The sequence below is a fragment of the Lissotriton helveticus genome, chromosome 1_1, assembly GCF_964261635.1.
Source record: "Lissotriton helveticus chromosome 1_1, aLisHel1.1, whole genome shotgun sequence".
Lineage (NCBI taxonomy): Eukaryota > Metazoa > Chordata > Amphibia > Caudata > Salamandridae > Lissotriton > Lissotriton helveticus.
The window spans coordinates 437,546,519-437,569,481 of record NC_136057.1 but is presented as its reverse complement, the minus strand read 5'-3'; the positions used below and the strand labels follow the sequence as shown (position 1 = coordinate 437,569,481).

At 46.6% G+C, this 22,963-nt stretch overlaps 1 protein-coding gene across 1 annotated transcript in view; it reads right to left on the bottom strand.

Moving 5' to 3' along the window:
• WNT7B (Wnt family member 7B) overlaps positions 1 to 22,688 on the bottom strand; it is a 731,872-nt gene extending 709,184 nt beyond the window's left edge. Inside the window, exon 1 of the mRNA XM_078673825.1 lies at positions 22,390 to 22,688. Coding sequence (XP_078529951.1) covers positions 22,390 to 22,460 — 71 coding nt within the window. The 5' untranslated portion in view covers positions 22,461 to 22,688. The remainder of the gene's footprint in view (positions 1 to 22,389) is intronic.
• Positions 22,689 to 22,963: the final 275 nt, after the last annotated feature.

Below are 22,963 nucleotides of genomic sequence, written 5' to 3'. Positions count from 1 at the left end.
TACGACATTCAGTTCAGGGCAAAGCACGTACCGGTTGTAGACAATGACATTGCGGATGCTTTGTCTCGTTTGCAGTGGGAGAGGTTACATGGGCTAGCCACGGAGGTGGAAACCCACAGGACGCTGGTGCCTGACAGGATGTGGTCCGTAGAAGAAAAAGAATGCTGCAACTAGTGGTAGGGTCTTTAGCCCCTTCTACGAGGAAGGCCAACGTGCTCGCGTGGCAGGAGTTTCTGCAAGGAGGTGTGAAGAGAAGAAGTGAGACTTGGGCCAGGGAAGAGGACGTTTCTCAGTTCTTTTTGGACTTGATTAGTAAGGGTTTTTCGAAGGTTACCATAGCGGCTTAGCTGGCAGCAATATCCTTCATGGTCAAGCTACTGTGGGGTTATTCTCCAATGGCAGACGAGCTGGGGAAAAGGTTGATGGAGGGTTGGGCCAGGGGGTCGGGTAGAGGACAGCGGGTTAGGTTGCCAGTGACCATTGAGTTATTAGGCAGATTGATAGCAGTGCTGCCAGAGGTGTGCTGCGATTGACAGGAGGTGTTACTGTTTTCGATTCTAATGTCTTGGCTTTACGGTGGAGCTTTCTGCATATCAGAATTGCTGGGAAGGAAAGGGGTCCCAGGGCTGCATTGGGAGGAGGTACAGGGGTGTGAAACATGGAGTAATGCAGTTTCCATCTTCTTGAGGTGCTCGAAGACAGATCAAAGGGTGTTGGGGAGGTCGGTGATGTTGTGGGCTAGAGGGGATCTGATGACCTGCCCGGTGAGATGGGGGTGCCTTTTGCAGGGTGTTGTAAGGAGGGAGGTGGGGCCAGTTTTCTACAGGCCATAAGGGTGGGAAGTCATGACAGCGCAGCTTCTTTGGGTGATGAGGCGGGCGTTACAGTTAATAGTGGACGTGCCTGAGGCTTTTGGCACTCACTCTTTCAGGATTGGGGTGACTTCAGACGCGGTAAGTTTGGGGTGCGGCTCGGAGAGGTTGAAGCAATGGGACGTTGGTCATCAGATTGTTATAAACGCTACGTCAAAGTGGGGAGGGGGGAGTAGAAGGCATGTAAACCTTTTTCTCACACATGTGTCTTTGCATGTGCAGTGGCTGGGCTTGAGTCAGAGGCAATCACTATCTGGATTGTTGGGCATTCCTTTGTAAAGTGGGCGGAGAGACACAAATGTAACAAAGGAAAAGGAGTAAATTTGGGATTGGACCCGGGTTTGTTCAAAGTTACTGGGCAGGGGAAGGGAGGCATGTGGTGGCACGAGCTCTTCCCTCTTTTGAATAAGTTACTGCGAAGTCACATTTTCCCAGATATACTGTTTCTTCACTTAGGGGAGAATGAGTTGGTGGTTTGCAAAGGGTTGTCTCTGTTGAAGCAGATCAAGAGGGATTTGAGGGACATAAAGAGGCAGTGGTTTGGGTGTTATGTAGTTTGGGATGAGTTTATTCCCAGGAGACATTGGAGAGGGGCTGAGTGGCCGGTGGCCATTGATAAGGCCAGGAGGAAGATAAACTGGGAGATGAGGGTGTTTTGTAAAGAGGCAGGTTTGTGAGGGTGACGCACCCAGAGTTAAAATATGTGGAGGAGGATGATCCAGACCACACGTATTCAGCCAAACATTTTTTCAGGGATGACAGAGTACATTTGTCTCGCTTCAGGATGGAGTTTTATTTGATTCAGATAAAGGACGTTTTAAAATCTGCACTGGATATCAGACGTTATCCTAGACAAGGCCTAGAAGGAGGGGGTCAGAAATGTCATAAGGACTATTTCTAAGTGGCGTCGGATGCTTATTTTTGCCAGTTTGTTACTGTTTCATTTTTGGTTGGGGACAGGTAGGTAATAATGAGTTTAGGTAGGTTATACTTAGAGGAGAGGTTACAGGGTTTAAGGGTTAACAGTTGTTGATCAAGTAGGTAGATCTTTAGATAGGTTGAGAAGCAGGTTATAAAGATTTTTAAGGGGCAAAAGTTATTGATTAAATTGGGGATGTTAAATAAATTGCAATTGTGTTTGGGGAAAACATTAGGGGTGGGGGAGGTGGATACATAGATGTATTTTGTATAGTTAGAGGTAGTTTTGTAAGGCAAAGGCCAAGGTTATGTTTGTGTAAGGTGCACCTGTCGTCAATAAAACGCTTCTTTTCACACTTATGGTGAGTCAATTGTGGTACGTTCGGTGTACTTCGGCCCAATCAAGTATTGGATGGCATTTTCCATGGGGTGACTGTTTGAATTGTTAATTATATTTAGAGCAGCCCACTTTCTAGAATAATTGTGATGAATGAGTTTGTCGTTCTGGTGGTCCCTAATTACTGAGGGGCGCCCGGCATTACACAGTTTGAAGACTACTGCCTTAAGGTCTGAGTGCGAGTAAAGATTCGGCGCCACTGTTCAGTGAGCGCCTCCCACTCGCATCCCCACTGAGGAAGGTCTCCGGTAGCACACCACCTCTCCCTCGTCCATCAGCAGTCCTCCGGTGAGGTTGTTTTCGGGGCTTCTCGAACTCAATCAGCACATTCCTAGTTCTAACAAAATCCCGCAGGTAGAAAACAAAAAAAAACAAAAAAGAAAAGCATTTCTGCATAGCAGGTAACAACAACTCGGCCCGGGCTTAGGAATGTGGAAATACAGCTCGGCCTCCCTCAAGCAGCGATATTAATAAGGGCAACAAGGTAAGAGAGGAAAAAACCTGGCAGCGACCCCAGGTACAAATAGTATAACGAGTCAGATCATCGTGATCAAATAACAGGAGCTGGAGCAGGAGCAGCCTTGGCATTCCGGCTCTGCCGAGATGTGCCCGAGGGGCTCGCATCATCACCCCGCCCGCTGACACCCCGGGAGACACAAACACACCCTCACGGCGAAGCACACGCAGCAACACAGAGGCATGTCTCCGGCACACGCGCACACAGCCTCACAACCACAACGACCGAGGCACTCAACAAACACACCCAGCGAAGCACCCGCAGTCAATACAGAGGCATCTCTCCTGCACACGCGCACACACCCTCATAAACACAACAAGGGAGGGCACTGAACAAACACACCCTCACAGAGAAGCACACACAGCAACACGGAGGCATGTCCCCAGCACACGCGCACACACCCTCACAAACACAACAGGGGGGGGGGGGGCACTGAACAAACACCCTCACGGCGAAGCACACGCAGTCAACACAGAGGCATCTCCCCAGCACACGCGCACACACCCTCACAAACACAACAAAGGGGGGTGGGGGGCACTGAACAAACACACCCTCACGGCGAAGCACACGCAGCAACACAGAGGCATGTCCCCGGCACACGCGCACACAGCCTCACAAACACAACGAGGGGGGCACTCAACAAACGCAGGCAGAGACATAACCAGGCACCGTGAGACACGGCGACAAACATATGATGAGTCACGTCAAGGGAGGTACACCGAGACTTCAACAAAGACAGACAGACAGAAGAGGAGAGAGCAAGAAAAGCACACACACGGATGCACAAGTAGACGCACATGCAGTTACACACAAACACGTGCGCAGAGAGGTATATACCAAGGCAGTTGCACTCACGAGAGACACAAACACACAGACACATCCCCGCAAAGGTAAATAAGTACATATAGTTGCACGTTAAGCATACATGATGACAGAAGCACAGGCATACTGACACACACACACACACACACACGGACGCAGACATACAAACACCCACAGATATGCACAGACATATAAAGTGACAGACACACACACAGGCGGGTAATCACAGAGAAAAACACATCGAAAAAGACAGCAATATAAACAAATAGTGCCACCGTTACAAAGAGCAACAGAGGCACAGTTGTTAAGTCAAATGGCCATGCACAGACATACACGCAGACACACTAAAACTAAAATAAAGGCACAGACAAACAGAAACACAAAGGCAAACTGTCTCTCGACACCGAGGCAAATTACTATTTATGTATACACCCATAAAGGCACACATACATACAGACACCCACAAATATATAAATAGGCATAAACACACAGACACCCACATGAGAGACAAATGCAGAATATTTGTTACGCAGGCACAGAGTCACTTAGACACTGGAATTCAGACACTGCGGTATGCAAGCACACAGACACGGAACTAAACAAACACACATGCACTCATAAATTGAGACAGAGACAAAAACATGCAGTCGTACACTCAGAGACACAACAAATGAACATACAAACACAGGCATATACACAAATACTCATGGAAAAGCATACACACGCATAGGGACAGAAAAATAGACCGACAAGTATAAAGCTGCCTAGATAAGGACACACAGAAACATGTATGCTGACAGCGAAGCGCAGATGCACTGACACAGAAATGGAGAGAGAGCTGACATGAACACAGACACAAAAACATACAATTACATATATTTAAACTCACAAGTATGAGCGCAGAAAAAGTGCACAAGAGTGCAGATATGGAAACAAACACATACCGGCATACACACAGAGACATACATACACAGGCATATAGACATAATGACCCACACAGAGACACCGAAATATAGAGAGCTGCTAACACACTTGCAGAGACTCGGACACAGACAGCTAAGATGTGGCGGCTGTCCATTTAGCCTTCACAGTTCCTTTTTTAAAATCAAAACGTAACTCATCCTTATTGCCAATCAGTAGAATTAGAGGTATCCTCAAACCCACCTGGAATGTTAAACATGTCAAGTGTCACTTGCTCTTCACATTTTGACACCACTGAAGCGTCCTTATACATCTCCCACGTGTAATGGTCACCTAGAATTGTGTTACAACCCCCTTTCCCATTTGTAAAATGCTGCAAACCTCTCGTCTATCTTCTCAATTGGATTGTAAACCTCTGATGCCCACGTTATTCCTGCTTTGCAGCAGCTCGGGGTGTTACAACCCCCTCTATTGGCCACTTAAAGAGCACTGTTAATGCTCTAGGCTGTGAGATACACTGCAGCAGTTCTCGCATAGCGCTCCACACTACAGTAAGATAGAAAGTACCAGTCCAGTTCACACAAGGCACTGTAAATCTGCACCCTAGAAGCACTGTCCCTCACCAGTCTAGAGTTACGACTCTGTCCAAATGTCAAAGCCCAAGCTGCACCACGTGCACTGTTTCAGTCCTACAACAGTGTGTCAAGTTGTTTTTTTATAGGGTCCATATTTCCTCAGTGAGTAATTGCAAATGGTGTTCAGTTATTCATTGATAAAATGCAGCCCGATATGCAAATTCACACGTTATTACTTTTCTTATGCCCCCAACACAGGAACAAACTAGCAGTAGGAGCTTAAGGTACGGACTGGTACAGGTCAGTAGTACTACCCACTGTGTAATGCTGCAGACTTAAATGAAGTTTCACCACCACCCATCTTAAGACAGCAGATCCCAATGAGTTACATTACAGGTTAATACTGTGGAGTGGAATGAGATGTACTACATGCCATGTTAATGCTGCACCCCACGGTGGCTTATGTAGGAGCAGTTCACTCATTAATATTGCGGAGTGGAAAGCGCTGAACTACATACCATGTTAATGCTGCAGTCCACAATGTAGTTATAAAAGCGGCAAGTAAATCTTCTTTTAATTGTTTGACATCAAGAGCACGTGGCCTTTTCTAGCTTTATTGCAAACTAAAACATCTCACCTTTCCTAGATAGGGAAGAACAATCACTTTACATTTCAAATTAAGGCCAAGGTGTGAAAAATCCTGAAAGGGAGACATCCATAAAGGGAACTTCATGTTGACCCTAGATCTGTAGGTCCCTTGGCTCTCCCCTATTCCCTCCCGTGGGTGCCCAGCGACCTAGAGGTGGTGTCAAAGACTGGCTCTGAAAGCTGTTATTACCAGACCCAGTGCGACTGGTACCATGCACCTGGACATGCATTACACCTCTTAGCCATGTGATGAGAATCCTCATCAATTCCCTTATTATAAAGGAGGCTATACGTCTGATGCAGATGTGTAGGCAGGAGGGTGTTAGGATAAAGCTCACAATTTGGAACTTGAATCACTAATAGAAGCCGTTATTCTACTTCCATTCCTTTTCTCCAGTGCTTAATTTGTAAAACAATAAGTGCCAGGGCTCTCATCAGGAGGCCACGGCAGCTTGCACCACACATTGCCCCTGCCATGCTGCCAATGATGGTAACAACACAACTACTAACCATCGCACTCCTACAAGTGGGACAATTTGTACTATTTCAGACCCCAAAGCTATAGGAATGGCTTGGGCAGCAGGTAATAATCATTTTTAATGTGTATTGAATTAATAATTAACTGTTGTTATGGTCATCTCGGAATTAGCCAGAAAGCACTACCTTGGAGCAGACTGACAAAAGCAACAGTATTCACAATTAAGTGCTGGTGCCGAGCGCTGGAAACCACCGGCTCCAATTAAGCACTGCTTTGCTCTGCCCTGTTCCCGACCTATGTGTTGGTCGCATCTAGAACACATGGATATGCAAGAGAAGAAATGTATCAAAACACAGTCAACGAATAAGGCAAAGTGTCCTTAGGACAGCCAGGCCACATTTTGCATTGCCTCATCATGAAAAACCTTCAAGAGCATAATGCTTGAATGATGAGGGAGCGGTGGCCCACTTTCTACGTGACAGGCAGGAATATGGCTGCTGCATTAATCAGAAAACATCTGGACTCTGGTGAGCTGCTCTAACACGTTCAGGTGAGAAGATGTCCTCTGAAAGCAATAGAACTGAGAAAGGAAGGAGGTCATGCCCATGGAATTTGTGGTCTTGGTTGTGAGCATGACTCCACTAGCACCACCATAGCTGATAAAACGCTGGTTAGAAGAAGTAGGATCCCTCATTCATGCAAACACAAGAGACGGGATCAGACTTCAGATCTACAAAGCCAGAAAAGAGAAGACAAGCAGAACCGCCTTTTTGTTCCATGACTCAACCTCCAGAATAACCTTCCACTTCATCTGAGAGTGGACCTATCACTTCTGATTGTCAGGAAATAATGGTCGTAGGCTTCCTCTCCTCCCTGCATGACACTGCTCATCAACACACTACTGTAGTCCTCCTATTAGCATGTGCAACCAATCTGCAGCTTAGGGTCACACACTCTGTTCCGTGGGAAACACTTTTGTCTTTCAGTGGAGCACTGTATTAGATAGATTAATGAGTAAAATAAAGAAGATGAATCACTTTGGTTCTGGTAGATGTTCACAAGAAGATTTGCATTCAGCAATGCTCAAGTAAATGTACTGATCAGATATAAGGACTGCGTCATAGTCAACAACTTTAACATCTGCAGAGGATATACTTGTTTAGGTTATTTAAAAGTGGTGTGGGGTAGTTTACACCCTTCCTTTTTTAGTAGAACACTGTGATGGTGGTAGCTCACTGCTTTCTCAGAAAGTAGGAGAACCACTACGGGTCCAAAATGAGACATCGGCCCATGTTCTCGAGAGGTACCTGGAACGCTGACTGAGGCAAGGTGGCCATAATGGTGGTGGTTGGAAGCGCGGTTTGTCACTTTTTTGTTTTCTAGAGAAATACCATGACTGCAAAGAGAGCCAACATGGACCTTGGGATCATTGTACCATAGAACTCACATTCAAGTATGCTGAGGAGGCCCAACAACGCAGAAGCTTGTGAGGGGCTACTTCTGCTCCTACGTGGAGGAGGTGAGCGATGGTTGTTTGGGCTGGGCTATTCCTATTAGAATAGGGTGAAGGCCTAGTCCAGGTCCGTAGTAGCACAGTGTGGTAAACAATAACAGGGTGGGATATGTATTAGAATAATTACTAGTTATTGCTGGTGACTGAGAATAATCTACGCATTGTTCTATTCTAAGCTCTAGGGAAGAGCCGTCATAGGCCACTGGGAGAATCCTGGAACACTTGGTAATCTGGGCACAGTGGGGCTAACAGAGGGAGAAACCATCCCACGAGAGCAGTAAATGTCCACTGACGAAAGATGTTGGTGGGGGTTCTCTGGATGTGTATTTAGACCTCTTGACCTTTTCTGGTCCTTTGGCCACGGCTAGATCTTCCTCTGAAGCATCTACTTTTGAACTGTAAGGTGGGAGAGGAAGTACTACCCACAACCACAATACTGAAACACAGCAGTGGATTGATGGAAAGATTAGTCTTCGAGCAGTACTACTAAGTTGGAGCTTGGAAATGTTGCCATTTCCATGCCTATTTTGTACTGTTACTGCATCCGGTACTTTGAGGAATTGAATAGATTTTACCATAAAATGATGGCTAGAAGGGACTGCGCAGTTCAGAGCCTCCGTTATTAAATCTGGAAACTCCAACAACGCTTTCAGCAGATGGAGAAACAAGAGATGGTGGACCATCCATTAGTCGCTATCGTGTTCTGGGGATCACCAGCTGTTACTTAGTGGCTTTCTTACAGAGGTTGAGTATAAACATATACTCTTTCACAGACATGTTTGGGGAGCAAAGAGACATAGCAGCCAACATGTGTCATTTGTGCCACATCATGATGGCGTTGGCACCAGTCTATCTGAGCCGCAGAAATGTGAACCAGTAGAATTCCTTGTCCATGTGAGAAGAAGAGGTTTTTGATCCAGGCAGGTGCTCTCACCTCGCGTACTATTGAGCTGGATATTGCAAGCTGTAAAGTCAGTGATTTTTGGAAAAGCTGTTTTCATTGTCCAGATATTTGGACAAAGTAGGCTTATTGTAGTTTTCTTCCAAAGTTTCAGTTTCTTCTTGAGCACCGGGGGCCTTCACGTGGAACAGCCAAGGCCACCATTGCTTTGATAGAAGGATATGAACATGGCGTTAATGCCTGTGGGGTCCTCCTCACAGCCTCAGGTGCAGAAACCATTATGGGTGAGAGCAGGGCACAAGTCCTAAAAAAAGAAGTGGGGGGACTTTGATGGCTTGAACCATCAGACTCATCGCCTCCCCTTGCTCACCCCTTAGATGCGATTGCATCAGAGAAGCCAGCGCGTTAGCAGCGTTCTTAATCAGCTCTGATCTCGCCCCAGAGAGTCCAAAGAGTGAATGTGTGGCTCCATTTATCGAGCTCCCTGTAAAATAAGTGGTGGGACGCCGTCCGCACGCGTGGTATCCTGACTCGAGCCCTGGGTGAGAGCATGAACTGGGAAGGGAGGAGCAACCGGAGGCTTGTACGAAATATCTGCTCTTTCATTTGCACTCATAGTAAGCAAAACAATGTTTGACATGATAAGAGATCGCGATCAGGAGTTGTGAAGCTTTTTCTCCACAAACCTTGCAATTTTTTCTTCGTAACCTTGCAAGGTTTACAAAACTGAAACATTTGTGAAGAGTAAAGTCGGTAAATTTCCAATAGCTTTGCGGGTGAAATGTAAATTCCTTCCCACTACTAATCACTATAGTTTGGCAAAAAAAGCTCCACTACATCAGGAGCTTGCAGTACTGTATTAACCACATGCGAGTGATTGGTGAATTCTGAGATGCTCTGAATAACAAATAAGAATTTGTGACAATGGGAGAGCCAACAGCAACCACCAATAACAATGAAGTTTGGTGGAGGAAAACTATAGGCGCAAATCTGGTACTGGAGAGGTCCTGTTTTGAAGGATCTAGTAAGATCCAAGCGAACAATTGTCACCTGGATCAACAAGCCAGGAGAGTCGGAGGGCGACCTTAGTGGCAACTGATACTTATGCTGCCCGCAGTGCCTCCAGTATCCCTTGTGCACCTGGAAGCTGGTGTCAGAGACTGGCACCGTGGAGCAGGAACAACTTGTCCTTTGTGGCTTCTTTTTGTGGCACTAGTGTTTCAAGGGCACCGTAGTTGGACTTTCTGCTGTGGGGCACTGCAGAGCACGGCTAACAAGCAGCAGTGCCAGCCCGCTTATAATTCTGAACCGCCGCTAGAACACTTTTTCACTGTTAGCAAGCCCCATTTTTCTATCCCTTTTGTTTAAACTTCGCCAATTTTGCACTTTATGATGTCGAAAACATTTTTAGAAATTGCTTGAAGTTGCAAGATGCACATCTTGGCATTGTGGCGCATCTTTCAGCCCACACTGATCGCTAAAGAAAGGAAGCTGGCAAGGGTGTGCACCTTGGTGGTTGAAGGAGAGGTGGGCGCAAATGATCCACATCCGTAGGAGCAGTGTCAGTCATGTTTTGCTTTGTAATAACAGTTTTCAGAAGCATTTTCCAGTCCCACCACCAGTAACGGAGTACACAAAGGTTGGGAATGGGGACGAATCAGTGCATTAGCTTAATGCAAGACTCCATCATGCGTTTCATTGTAATTACATTATAAAAGACATTCAATTAGAGGAAACTCATCCCCAACGAATGGAACAGTGGACAATTCTGCGAGAATTAAGAACCGTCAGGGCAGCCTAAGAACCCCTAGGCCAACACAGGGGTTTTGTGAGACCATCGCCGTCTATTTCATCACAAAAGACGGATAGTGAAATGCGGATAAACAGGATCTCGGAGGAATAGGATCACTGGGGTAGAGCAACATGTCAACTATCACCGTAAATTAACCTCAGATTCCGAGTTACTTTCAGATGCATAGAGAAGAATATTATCAATTCAATGGGAATTAGGAAATGGCTTCCTTTGCAAGGGCGTCTGCTATAGACACCCCTCGCTGGTCCAGCCCATTTATGTTTGTTTTTGCCATTGCCTAACCTGCTGCTTGTGAGCCAACTCCTGCTATTTATTTAATCTAATGGCATACTTAATGGAATAAAAACAAGGGGTGGGCGAAGAATTCTGCTCCGCCGGTAGAGTTTGCAGAGTTTTACCCACTTCAGGCTCCAAGCGGATTTCCCAAAAACTCAGTGAACTGACGCGGAACTGAGGTTTTTTTCCAAGCAGCTCACCAACGATAAGTTGGCAACCGCTCGCGAGAAAAAATTGCACGCTAGGTCTTCTCCCGGCGAGATTTCTCAACGCAGACAGTTGTGGCATGTCGCGACCGCTCGCATTGAAAAATCTGCACCTCGTGTTGAGAAAGCTGCTGCTCAAGTAGAATGTCTACTTGAGCGGCCGAAAACAGCAGAACCCTCTGGCACGAGGCGTAGTGCCATTTGTGCTGATTTTCCAGTGCTGAACAAACTCCCAGCACTAAAAATCAGGACGAGCAGCGTGACTTAACAGACTCAGCCGCTAGTGGCACTCGGTGAAATGCAGTAGAGATTTTCCGGCACTCTGCGAAGTTCTGCAGAGTAAAACTCCATGAACTCCACCCAGGCCTTATTAAAGCACATTTTAAACTGCTCGGTTGTAGAGAGTCAGCCATTGTCTCTCCCCAGATTGTATTTCACAATATTGAGGAGAAAAATATTGCCCTGCCAAAATATTGTGATCAAAATATTGAGTCACGTAATATCATGAAGGTAAGTAGATATAGGTAAGTATAGATGTATTATTCTTTATTCCACATCTGCACAACTGGAATACTGCAATAGTAAATCTATACTCTGAAAAGTACACCGTAAACCTAGACTTTAGTAACTATACTCAGCTTCATAATATTGTGGTAGTCGCTGTTTTGGACAGAATATTTTCGATATTCTCAATATTTTTCTGTGATAGCCTCTTACCTGGAAGGCTCTGCGTATGGACATGAATGGTGACAGTCTGGGGCCCTCGTTTTATTAGATTCAATGGCAATGTCATCCACTGTGTCAACCTATTCTCTGCCCACTGGATTTAAGGCAGCAGGCATTAGCTGCACACTTCTAAAATGGATTCAATTATTTTTAAAAGCTTGTGCGCAGATTGCTGCTCCGCCTCCCTGTTGACTTTTTATCCGCTTAGATATAGTATAGACCCCCTCAAGAGACAGCACTGTCCCCACTCCTGTTCAGTATCTGTCTACTGGCACTTACAGTGATTGACCCCTTTCACACCACGATTTACAATTACTCTGATGTTACACAGCTCATTTTTTTATAAATTTGTGACGTGTCTGATAACAATGGCTGGGTGACAAGAGTCTGAAATCAAATCACTGAAGGACTAAAATTATAACACTTGATCCTCTACATCAAATGAGATCAGATCCTGTTTTATTGTAAAACTAAATTGACTTAATCATAAAAAGTAGTCTGTCTATAGTGGCACTAGTTTCAAGTGAATTGATAACGTGCTTCTAGATATCTTAAAGCGATAAACCATTTTCAAAAGGTGAGCGCAGTCTAAAATTGACTACAAAGGTGGGTTCTGCATTACCCCCCTGGACTATCTACGTCACCGACGTTCCCTTCACGCCGATCGTGCAGAGGTAAAAATAAATCCAATTCAAGGCCTTATGCATTGTACATAGAGGAAAGATTCTTCTTGAAACGGACACATACGACCTTTGTGCCAGTGAGGAGTCGAGTGTAGCTCTCAAAACTTCTTCATTTTCACAAAATACAGGAAAGCAGGAAGTAAAGTTCTTTAAATAGGTGCTAGACATGCATGTAATACTCACCCTCACCCCCAAGTACTTGCTACACATGCAGGGAATGCTCACCCTCAGCCCCAAAGTACTTGCTATACTTGCATGTAATGCTCGCCCTCAGCCGCAAGTACTTGCTACATGTGCATGGAATGCTCACCCTGAGCCGCAAGTACTTGCTACACGTGCATGGAATGCTCACCCTAAGCCCCAAGTACTTGTTACACATGCATGGAATGCTCACCCTCAGCCCCAAGTACTTGCTACATGTGCATGGAATGCTCACCCTCAGCCACAAGTACGTGCTACATGTGCATGGAATGCTCCTCAGCCGCAAGTACTTGCTACACGTACATGGAACGCTCACCCTCAGCCCCAAGTACTTGCTACACGTGCATGGAATGCTCACCCTCCGCCCCAAGTACCTGCTACATGTGCAAGGAATGCTCACCCTCAGCCCCAAGTACTAGCTACATATGCATGGAATGCTCACCCGCAGCCCTGAGAACTTGCTACACATGCATGGAATGTTCACCCTCAGCCCGAGTACTTGCTACACATGCATGGAATGCTCACACTCAGCCAGAGTACTTGATACACATGCATGGAATGCTCACCCTCAGCCCCAAGTACTTGCTACACATGCATGGAATCCTCACCCTCAGCCGCAGGTACTTGCTACATGTTCATGGAATGCTCACCTTCAGCCGCAAGTACTTGCTACATGTACATGGAATGCTCACCCTCAGCCCCAAGTACTTGCTACACGTGCATGGAATGCTCACCCTCAGCCCCGAGTACTTGCTACTCGTGCATGGAATGTTCACCCTCAGCCCCAAGTACTTGCTACACGTGCATGGAATGCTCACCCGCAGCCCGAGGACTTGCTACATGTGCATGGAATGCTCACCCTCAGCCCCAAGTACTTGCTACACGTGCATGGAATGCTCACCCTCAGCCCCAAGTACTTGCTACACATGCATGGAATGCTCACCCTCAGCCCCAAGTACTTGCTACACGTGCTTGGAATGCTCAACCTCAGCCGCAAGTAGTTGCTACATGTACATGGAATGCTGACCCTCAGCCCCAAGTACTTGCTACACGTGCATGGAATGCTCACCCTCAGCCCGAGTACTTGCTACACATGCATGGAATGCTCACCCTCAGCCCGAGTACTTGCTACACATGCATGGAATGCTCACCTTCAGCCCCAAGTACTTGCTACACATACATGGAATGCTCACCCTCAGCACAAAGTACTTGCTACACATGCATTGAATGCTCACCCTCAGCTGCTTAGATGGATTATACCTCACGCTTATTTTCGAAAAAAAATTAAAAGATTTTTAATCAGGAGGTAAAGAGTGTTGTTTAGTTATGTGAGGGTTTTTCCTAATTTTCTATTGCTAAGCGGCGTTACGACACCTTGAAGGATATGTAAGTGATCTCCAAACGGTACAGGTTATCGTGTTGTCAGATAGAATATTTTATATAAGTATAACCTAACACTATGTGAAAGGGAAATGCAAGCTTGACAAACAGTGAAACGTTATCTTACGCTCACTCTAATGACATTTTACAGAGTTGGAAGTTGAAATGCTGGCTTAATAAAAGAAGGAAATTAGTAGCTCATTTATGTGTGTTGAATTCAGGTGTTGTAGAAAGCATATAGTCATAGTAAACGTACATAGAAGACTGTAGTTTAATGATGAAAAATGCAGGAGGACACAAGTTTGAATCCCGTCAAGTCTTATATGGCACCCCAACTTTCCGAGGTCAGAAATTTGAGTGTCTCAAACTGGAAAATAGTAACAATTGTTGTGCACAGCACTTAGCAGGAATTGTGGTTTAAGACTCTTAAAAACTGTTATAGATAAGCATGACCGGTTTTAGGGGGGAAACGGCCACTACAACGCGGCTGTTTCCATGAAAACATTAACCACGCATGCATTACAACGCATGCGTGGTTACCACGAAACACTACATACAGAAAGGGGGTCTGAGGGAATTTTTACGACCAAAATGCTACAGCCCTCTATCTTAACTTTTACCAACAACAGAGCAGCCTTTGGTCAATATCTTAAAAGAAGAGATTGGAATAAGTGTATAAAGGTGTGAATGATTGACTAGCCAGAGTCGTTCACTGGACACTCTCAGACCTACTGATAGTGTTCCCATCAGGCAACCGACCTGTACCGCCCTTCATCATTTGGGACAAACATCTTAAGGCTCACTGGAAGTCGCTCAGTGTGCGAGCACGCACAATAGTGCTCTAGTCGTATTTCATTCCCCAATGGTTAACATTGTTGAGGAATAGGTAACAGGGGTTGCTCACAAGCAGTGCAAAAATGTGAAATTAAACAAATTAATTAGATACAAACGGTGGTGGTGCCATTAAAATGGGGTAAAGGAAGGAAAAACAGTTTAATAGGGACCTTCCCTTCCCAATATTAAAAAACAGTGGAAGAGAGGTAGCTTCAACAAATAACTACCGTGACAGTTCTTATGGTCGACATGTTTCTGCAGTGTTTACCTTGGGCCCAGAGGTCACCTACTGCTTCTTCAGGACCTATTTCATTCTACTGCTTGTAGTGGAATCATTAAAGAAAATAAAGTGTAAACCTCCCACAGACAGCCCAGAAGGACGTCTGGAGTACCGACGGGCAGAGCGGGGCTCCTTGCTACTTGCGCTGATGCCGGGTGAGGTGAGGCGTCACTCTCCTTAAGATTAGTCCAGGAGGGCAGAAGGTGATATTGTTTACACTTTATTTTCTTTAATGATTCCACTACAAGCAGTAGAATGAAATAGGTCCTGAAGAAGCAGTAGGTGACCTCTGGGCCCTTTGTTGAAGCTACCTCTCTTCCACTGTTTTTTAATATTGGGAAGGGAAGGTCCCTATTAAACTGTTTTTCCTTCCTTTACCCCATTTTAATGGCACCACCACCGTTTGTATCTAATTAATTTGTTTAATTTCACATTTTTGCACTGCTTGTGAGCAACCCCTGTTACCTATTCCTCAACAATGTTAACCATTGGGGAATGAAATACGACTAGAGCACTATTGTGCGTGCTCGCACACTGAGCGACTTCCAGTGAGCCTTAAGATGTTTGTCCCAAATGATGAAGGGCGGTACAGGTTGGTTACCACGAAAGCCTTTACCACGCATACCTTTACTACGAGGTACGTAGTAAAGGCATGTGTGGTAAAGGCTAACATTAAAAAAGGGGCTTGGGGAGGTCTCCCCCCCCCCAAAAAAAGAGAAACTCACCTAAAGTCACTCGGCGTCGTTTAAAAGGAAACGGAAAGAAACTTCCGTTTCCTCTTAACGACGTACGACGTCACCACGAACAAAGAGAGGAAAAGGTTATGCGTTGAAATAGCATTCCGTTGTAACGCATGCGTGGTAAAGGCATGCGTTGCAATGGAATTCGTTGTAATAACATACAACCGTTTTAGGGCAGTGTGACCGGTGCGGCCGCACTGAGCGCTGACTTTTGGAGGGGGGCACTGTGTTTAGCAATAACTTCAGGTTGGAGAGATGAGGAGCATGTTTGCCCGGTGGTCGTGATAGAATCCGAGGAGGTGGTTATGAGGTGTGAGGACACCAAAAATGGTTGTCGCACTGGGCGCCACCAGTTAATAGGTCTTCCTGCCATGGTTGCCTGGCAGCAGTCGGCATTGCACCACAATACAATACTCGAGTATGGATGTCTTCAATCCATTTGGAGAGCAGTACCATAGCCCCCTGGAGCACTGCTCAGATTCAGCAAGAGTTGAAGACGCACCTCTTTAAAGAACACTACATCCCACGGCACTAACCGTCCACACAACAGCCACCTCTCCTACCACTCACTGACTTTATGCTTGTCTTCGACCCTGTGCAGTGCTCCACTGCTTTTGGCTCTGTTTGCTTGCGCTATAGAAATACCACATACATACGAGGCAGCGCACTCCTGAGCCCAGAGATTTCACTGTAGATGTTGGGGGTCTGCATGCGGCAGTCTCCCTCTCACAACTGATTTTTGCAGTGGAAGTCACATGAACACACAGTGTTGAGATTCCCTCATGAGCATCGGGTGCTGTGACGGAATACGGATATGTGCACCCGTTAAGAGGTACTGAAAGTGCTCACATATTGCAGCGCCTTGGGTTGAAACAGGTGTTATATCATTCAATTGCTCATATTGTAGAGAGAGACCCTACTGATGTCAGTCACTAAACTAAACTGAGGCAGCCTTCTTCTCTGGGGCATGGAGCTGACGCAGTCACACGCAGAGCCTTGTGTAGACAGCAGTCTAGCTTTGACCCCCTTGTTGTATGTTAACCTGTGGCACTCTTGCAGTAAGTTGATCTGTGCTACTCTTGCAGTAAGTTGACCTGTAGCACTATTTCAGTGAAGTGATTTGTGTTATTCTTGCAGTGAGTTGGTATGTATTACACTTTCAGCAAGTTGACCAGCTGCATTCTTGCAGTGAGTTGACCTGTATTACTCTTGCAACGGGGTGGCCTGGAGCACCTTTGCAGTGAATCGACCTGTACCACTTTTGCAGTGGTTTCAACTTTTCCACTCTTGAGGTGATTTCCCCTTGAGCACTCTTGCAGTGAGTTAATCTGTTTTGCTTTTGCAGCACATTTGCCTAGAACACCCTTGCAGTGAGTTGACCTGTACCACTCCTGCAGTGGTTTACTTTGTACCACTCTTCCAGTGAGTTATCCTAAAGCACTCTTGCAGTGGTTTGCTTTGTACCACTCTTCCAGTGAGTTACCCTGTACCACGCTTGCAGTGGTTTACCTCGTATCTCTCTTGCAGTGTTATCCTGGGGCACTCTTGCAGTCGTTTACCCTGTTCCACTCTTGCAGAGAGTAATCCTGTAGCACTCATGCAGTGGGTTATCCTGTAGCACTCTTGCAGTGGTTTACCTTGTAGCACTCTTGCAGTGAGTTACACTGTAGCACTCTTAAAGTGATTTACCTTGCACGATTCTTGCAGTGAGTTACCCTGTAGCACTCTTGCAGTGATTTACCTTGTACCACTCTTGCAGTGAGTTACCCTGTAGCACTCTTGCAGTCATTTGCTCTGTGCCACTCTTGCAGTGAGTTTCCTGTAGCACTCTTGCAGTGATTTTTTTCGTACCTCTTTTGCAGTGAGTTATCCTGTAGCACGTTTGCCGTCATTTACTCTGTGCCACTCTTGCAGTGAGTTACCCTGTAGCACGCTTACAGTGGTTTACCTTGTTCCACTCTTGCAGTGGTTTGCCCTGTTCCTCTCTTGCAGTGAGTTATCCTGTAGCAATTTTGCAGTGGTTTGCCCTGTTCCACTCTTGCTGCGAGTTATCCTGTAGCACTCTTGCGGTGAGTTATCTTGTTGCACTCTTGCAGTGATTTATCCTGTTTCACTCATGTGGTAAGTTATCCTGTAGCACTCTTGCAGTGGTTTACCCTTTTCCACTCTTACAGTGAGTTATCCTGTAGCACTCTTGCAGTGGTTCACCCTGTTCCACACCCTGTTCCACGCTTGCAGTGGTTTACCCTGTTCCACTCTTGCAGTGGTGTGCTTTGTTCCACTCTTGCAGTGGTTTACCCTGTTCCACTCTTACAGTGAGTTATCCTGTAGCACTCTTGCAGTGGTTTACCTCGTATCTCTCTGGCAGTGTTATCCTGGGGCACTCTTGCAGTCGTTTACCCTGTTCCACTCTTGCAGAGAGTAATCCTGTAGCACTCATGCAGTGGGTTATCCTGTAGCACTCTTGCAGTGGTTTACCTTGTAGCACTCTTGCAGTGAGTTACACTGTAGCACTCTTAAAGTGATTTACCTTGCACGATTCTTGCAGTGAGTTACCCTGTAGCACTCTTGCAGTGATTTACCTTGTACCACTCTTGCAGTGAGTTACCCTGTAGCACTCTTGCAGTCATTTGCTCTGTGCCACTCTTGCAGTGAGTTTCCTGTAGCACTCTTGCAGTGATTTTTTTCGTACCTCTTTTGCAGTGAGTTATCCTGTAGCACGTTTGCCGTCATTTACTCTGTGCCACTCTTGCAGTGAGTTACCCTGTAGCACGCTTACAGTGGTTTACCTTGTTCCACTCTTGCAGTGGTTTGCCCTGTTCCTCTCTTGCAGTGAGTTATCCTGTAGCAATTTTGCAGTGGTTTGCCCTGTTCCACTCTTGCTGCGAGTTATCCTGTAGCACTCTTGCGGTGAGTTATCTTGTTGCACTCTTGCAGTGATTTATCCTGTTTCACTCATGTGGTAAGTTATCCTGTAGCACTCTTGCAGTGGTTTACCCTTTTCCACTCTTACAGTGAGTTATCCTGTAGCACTCTTGCAGTGGTTCACCCTGTTCCACACCCTGTTCCACGCTTGCAGTGGTTTACCCTGTTCCACTCTTGCAGTGGTGTGCTTTGTTCCACTCTTGCAGTGGTTTACCCTGTTCCACTCTTACAGTGAGTTATCCTGTAGCACTCTTGCAGTGGTTCACCCCGTTCCACGCTTGCAGTTGTTTACCCTGTTCCACTCTTGCAGTGGTGTGCCTTGTTCCACTCTTGCAGTGTTACCTTGTTCCACTCTTGCAGTGGTGTGCCTTGTTCCACTCTTGCAGTGGTGTACCTTGTTCCACTCTTGCAGTGGTGTGCCTTGTTCCACTCTTGCAGTGGTGTGCCTTGTTCCACTCTTGCAGTGGTGTACCTGTTCCACTCTTGCAGTGAGTTATCCTGTAGCACTCTCGCGGTGAGTTATCTTGTTGCACGCTTGCAGTGATTTATCCTGTTCCACTCCTGTGGTAAGTTATCCTGTAGCACTCTTGCAGTGGTTTACCATGTTCCACTCTTACAGTGAGTTATCCAGTAGCACTCTTGCAGTGGTTCACCCTTTTCCACACTTGCAGTGGTTTACCCTGTTCCACTCTTGCAGTGGTGTGCTCTGTTCCACTCTTGCAGTGGTTTACCTTGTTCCACTCTTACAGTGAATTATCCTGTAGCACTCCTGCAGTGGTTCACCCCGTTCCACGCTTGCAGTGGTTTACCCTGTTCCACTCTTGCAGTGGTGTGCCTTGTTCCACTCTTACAGTGGTTTACCTTGTTCCACTCTTGCAGTTGTTTACCCTGTTCCACTCTTGCAGTGGTGTGCCTTGTTCCACTCTTGCAGTGGTGTACCTTGTTCCACGCTTGCAATGGTTTACCCTGTTCCACTCTTGCAGTGGTGTACCTTGTTCCACTCTTTCAGTGGTGTACCTTGTTCCACTCTTGCAGTGGTGTGCCTTGTTCCACTCTTGCAGTGGTGTGCCTTGTTCCACTCTTGCAGTGGTTTATCCTGTTCCACGCTTGCAGGGGTTTATTCTGTTCCACTCTTGCAGTGAGATATCCTGTGGCATTTTTGCAGAGAGTTTTCCTGTAGCAGTCTTGCAGTGAGTTTTCCTGTAGCAGTCTTACAGTGAGTTATCCTGCGGCATTCTTGCAGTGAGTTTTCCTGTAGCAGTCTTGCAGTGAGTTTTCCTGTAGCAGTCTTGTAGTGAGTTATCCTGCGGCATTCTTGCAGTGAGTTATCCTGCGGCATTCTTGCAGTGAGTTTTCCTGTAGCAGTCTTGCAGTGAGTTATCCTGTGGCATTCTTGCAGTGAGTTTTCCTGTAGCAGTCTTGCAGTGAGTTTTCCTGTAGCAGTCTTGCTGTGAGTTATCCTGCGGCATTCTTGCAGTGAGTTTTCCTGTAGCAGTCTTGCGGTGAGATATCCTGTGGCATTCTTGCAGTGAGTTTTCCTGTAGCAGTCTTGCAGTGAGTTTTCCTGTAGCAGTCTTGCTGTGAGTTATCCTGCGGCATTCTTGCAGTGAGTTTTCCTGTAGCAGTCTTGCAGTGAGTTTTCCTGTAGCAGTCTTGCTGTGAGTTATCCTGCGGCATTCTTGCAGTGAGTTTTCCTGTAGCAGTCTTGTAGTGAGTTATCCTGTGGCATTCTTGCAGTGAGTTTTCCTGTAGCAGTCTTGCGGTGAGATATCCTGTGCCGTTCTTGCAGTGAGTTTTCCTTTAGCACTCTTGCAATCGTTTACCCTGTTCCACTCTTGCAGTGGTGCACCTTGTTCCATTGTTCCAATTAATAATCCTATAGCACTCTTGCGGTGAGTTGGCCTGTAGCACTCTTGCAGTGGTTACCCTGTGACATTCCTGCAGTGAGTTATCCTGTAGCACTCTTGCACTCCACGGGCCTCAAGCAATTTCCCAGTGGGCTGGACTGCAGCAGATATGGTTCTTTCCATACACGTGCTTTAGACCTGTGTTCCCTCACTGATTCCGTTTTCCACACTCACTGGTCTGTGACAAGTCTCCTACCTGCTGTCTGACATAATTAGCTTTCGTTGCAGTGTCCCAGGGCTTTAATGTTTAAAACAGTTGCATCTACAGGAGCAGAGGTCTTGCAGAGTCTCAGTTGTGTGTTGAAAGGGTATGGGTGCAAACGTTAATCTCGGAGAACCTATAGTGTTTACTTCCCTTTCAGCACTATGAGCATTGTCCTTCTATTGGCACTTTAAGAACCATCCCTTTGGCACTTATCTGAAACTTGACCCCGGCCTCCCACCAGCACTTTGAAAGCTCAGTCTGCCACCACTTTGAGATCTGCCTACTTGTAGGCCGGCAGCATATAGAGAGCAGCAACTCCCTTTAGCTTGTTTTTTTTTTTTTTAGATATGTCCCTCTTTCAGCACTTTATGGTGAAGTGTACCCTAGCAGAACTTCGAGGGCTGCTCCCTCTGAAAATACCTAAAGAACTGAATAGAAGCAATATGAGAGCCACTCATTGGCAGCACTTTGTTAGCGCTCTCCACTGTCCCACTCAGAGCTGTCTATCTGGAAGCTTTCTGAGAAAAAATGTCACAGCACTTTGAGAGATGATCTCTCTGGAATACTTTGAGAGATGTTTCCAGGGGTGCTCTATGGGCTAAATCCCTAACAAAAGCTGTTCACTCCCATCTCCCTGCCGCACTTAGAAAGCAGTCACTGGTAAGACTTCGAACTGCCTGCTGGTAGCACTTTGCAAATGCACCCTAACTGAACTTTCTCACTTTGAGGTCGCCCTTGCAGGCTGTGTACTCAGAGCCCTCTGTGGCAGCACTCAATGCAAGGCCTTCTGCCACCACATTAAGGTTGTGCCTCTGCAGATCTTTGAGAGATGCCCCTTTCTCAGTCCAATGAAAGCTGTCCTTGGCAACACTTTGAGATTTGCTCCATCTTATAGCACTTTGAGAGCATTGCTGCTTGAAGCACTTTGATTATGACTCAATTTGCAGCACTTTTAGAGCTGTGCCTCCCACGAGTTTTTACGAGCCACACCAAAGGCAGCACCTCGAAGCATGCCTACTAGTATACTTTGAGGCCTAAGCCCCGGCAGCAGTTTATGACCAAGTCCTTTGGAACCACGTTCAGAGTTACCAAACTGGCTTGACTCTCGACACTTCTTTCAGGCAGCACTTTAAAGGCTAACAACTGGTGTCACTTTAAGACAACATGGCCCACTGCCAACACGTTTAGACCTACACCCTGGCAAAACTTTCAAATATGCTCCCTGACAGCACTTTCTGACCTATAAACTAGCAGCACTTTCAAAGCAAACCCTTTGCCAGGATAGTGACAGGTAAGTCTATGGCAGCACTTTAACAGCCCTTGCCCTGCGAGCACTTCGAGAGCTGTCTCCATAAAGCCTCGGACTCAGTGAATGTCCCATCCCATGAGATCCCTGCATTGCTTTAACATAATATCCGGGTCACAGGCACGTGCATCAGTAAGACAATGAGTAGGAGCCCTGCTGTAAATCGCCATAAACACATGGTTGTGGGCACTTTAGAGGCACTTTCATTTCAACGGGGAATGTTTTTTACTAGCTTTAATGGGATGTATGATCAAATTCCCAAGCCACAAAAATCGATGGGGCTGTGCCTTCTCACAAGAAACACAAATGCCACCACGCGCAGTGCTCTCAGCCGGTGTCACTTACCCTAGCTTGACGTAGATGACTCCAAAACATAGAAACACGTAGAAAATCCACTGCCGGAAGTTTCTGTGCATGATCTAGAGGATGGAAGGAGCCATAAAAGTCGCAGAAACTCATCGGCTGGCCGAGGGGGGCACATCAACCTGCTGGACACTGACCCCTGGCGCTGACCCGGGCAGAGGGCAGCGGGCAGCGCGCGCCCGGGCTGGTGTCCGCCTGCGGGGAGGAGAGGTGTCAGCGGTGAGTGCAGGGGAGAGCCGGCCAGCCCTGAGCTCATTCACCTAGCGCGGGCAGCCTTGACTTCCAATGTGTTTTTACTTGTCTGACTTCCCCAGGTTACACTCGGCGTATCTGGCAGTCTGGGCGCGCAGGTAGGAGGATCCCTGGCCCTGCCTCCACCCCCTCGCCGTGTCTGTCTCCTTGCCTCCCTTCAGCTTCCCTCTGTCTCCGTACCTCTTTATTTAGTACTCAGTCTCTCTCTTTCCTTGAGTTGTACCTGTCGCCCTCTGCCTCTCACTCTTTTCCTCTTTCCTTTCTGTTTCACTCCTTCTCCCCTCCCTCTGACTTTCCTCTCTCC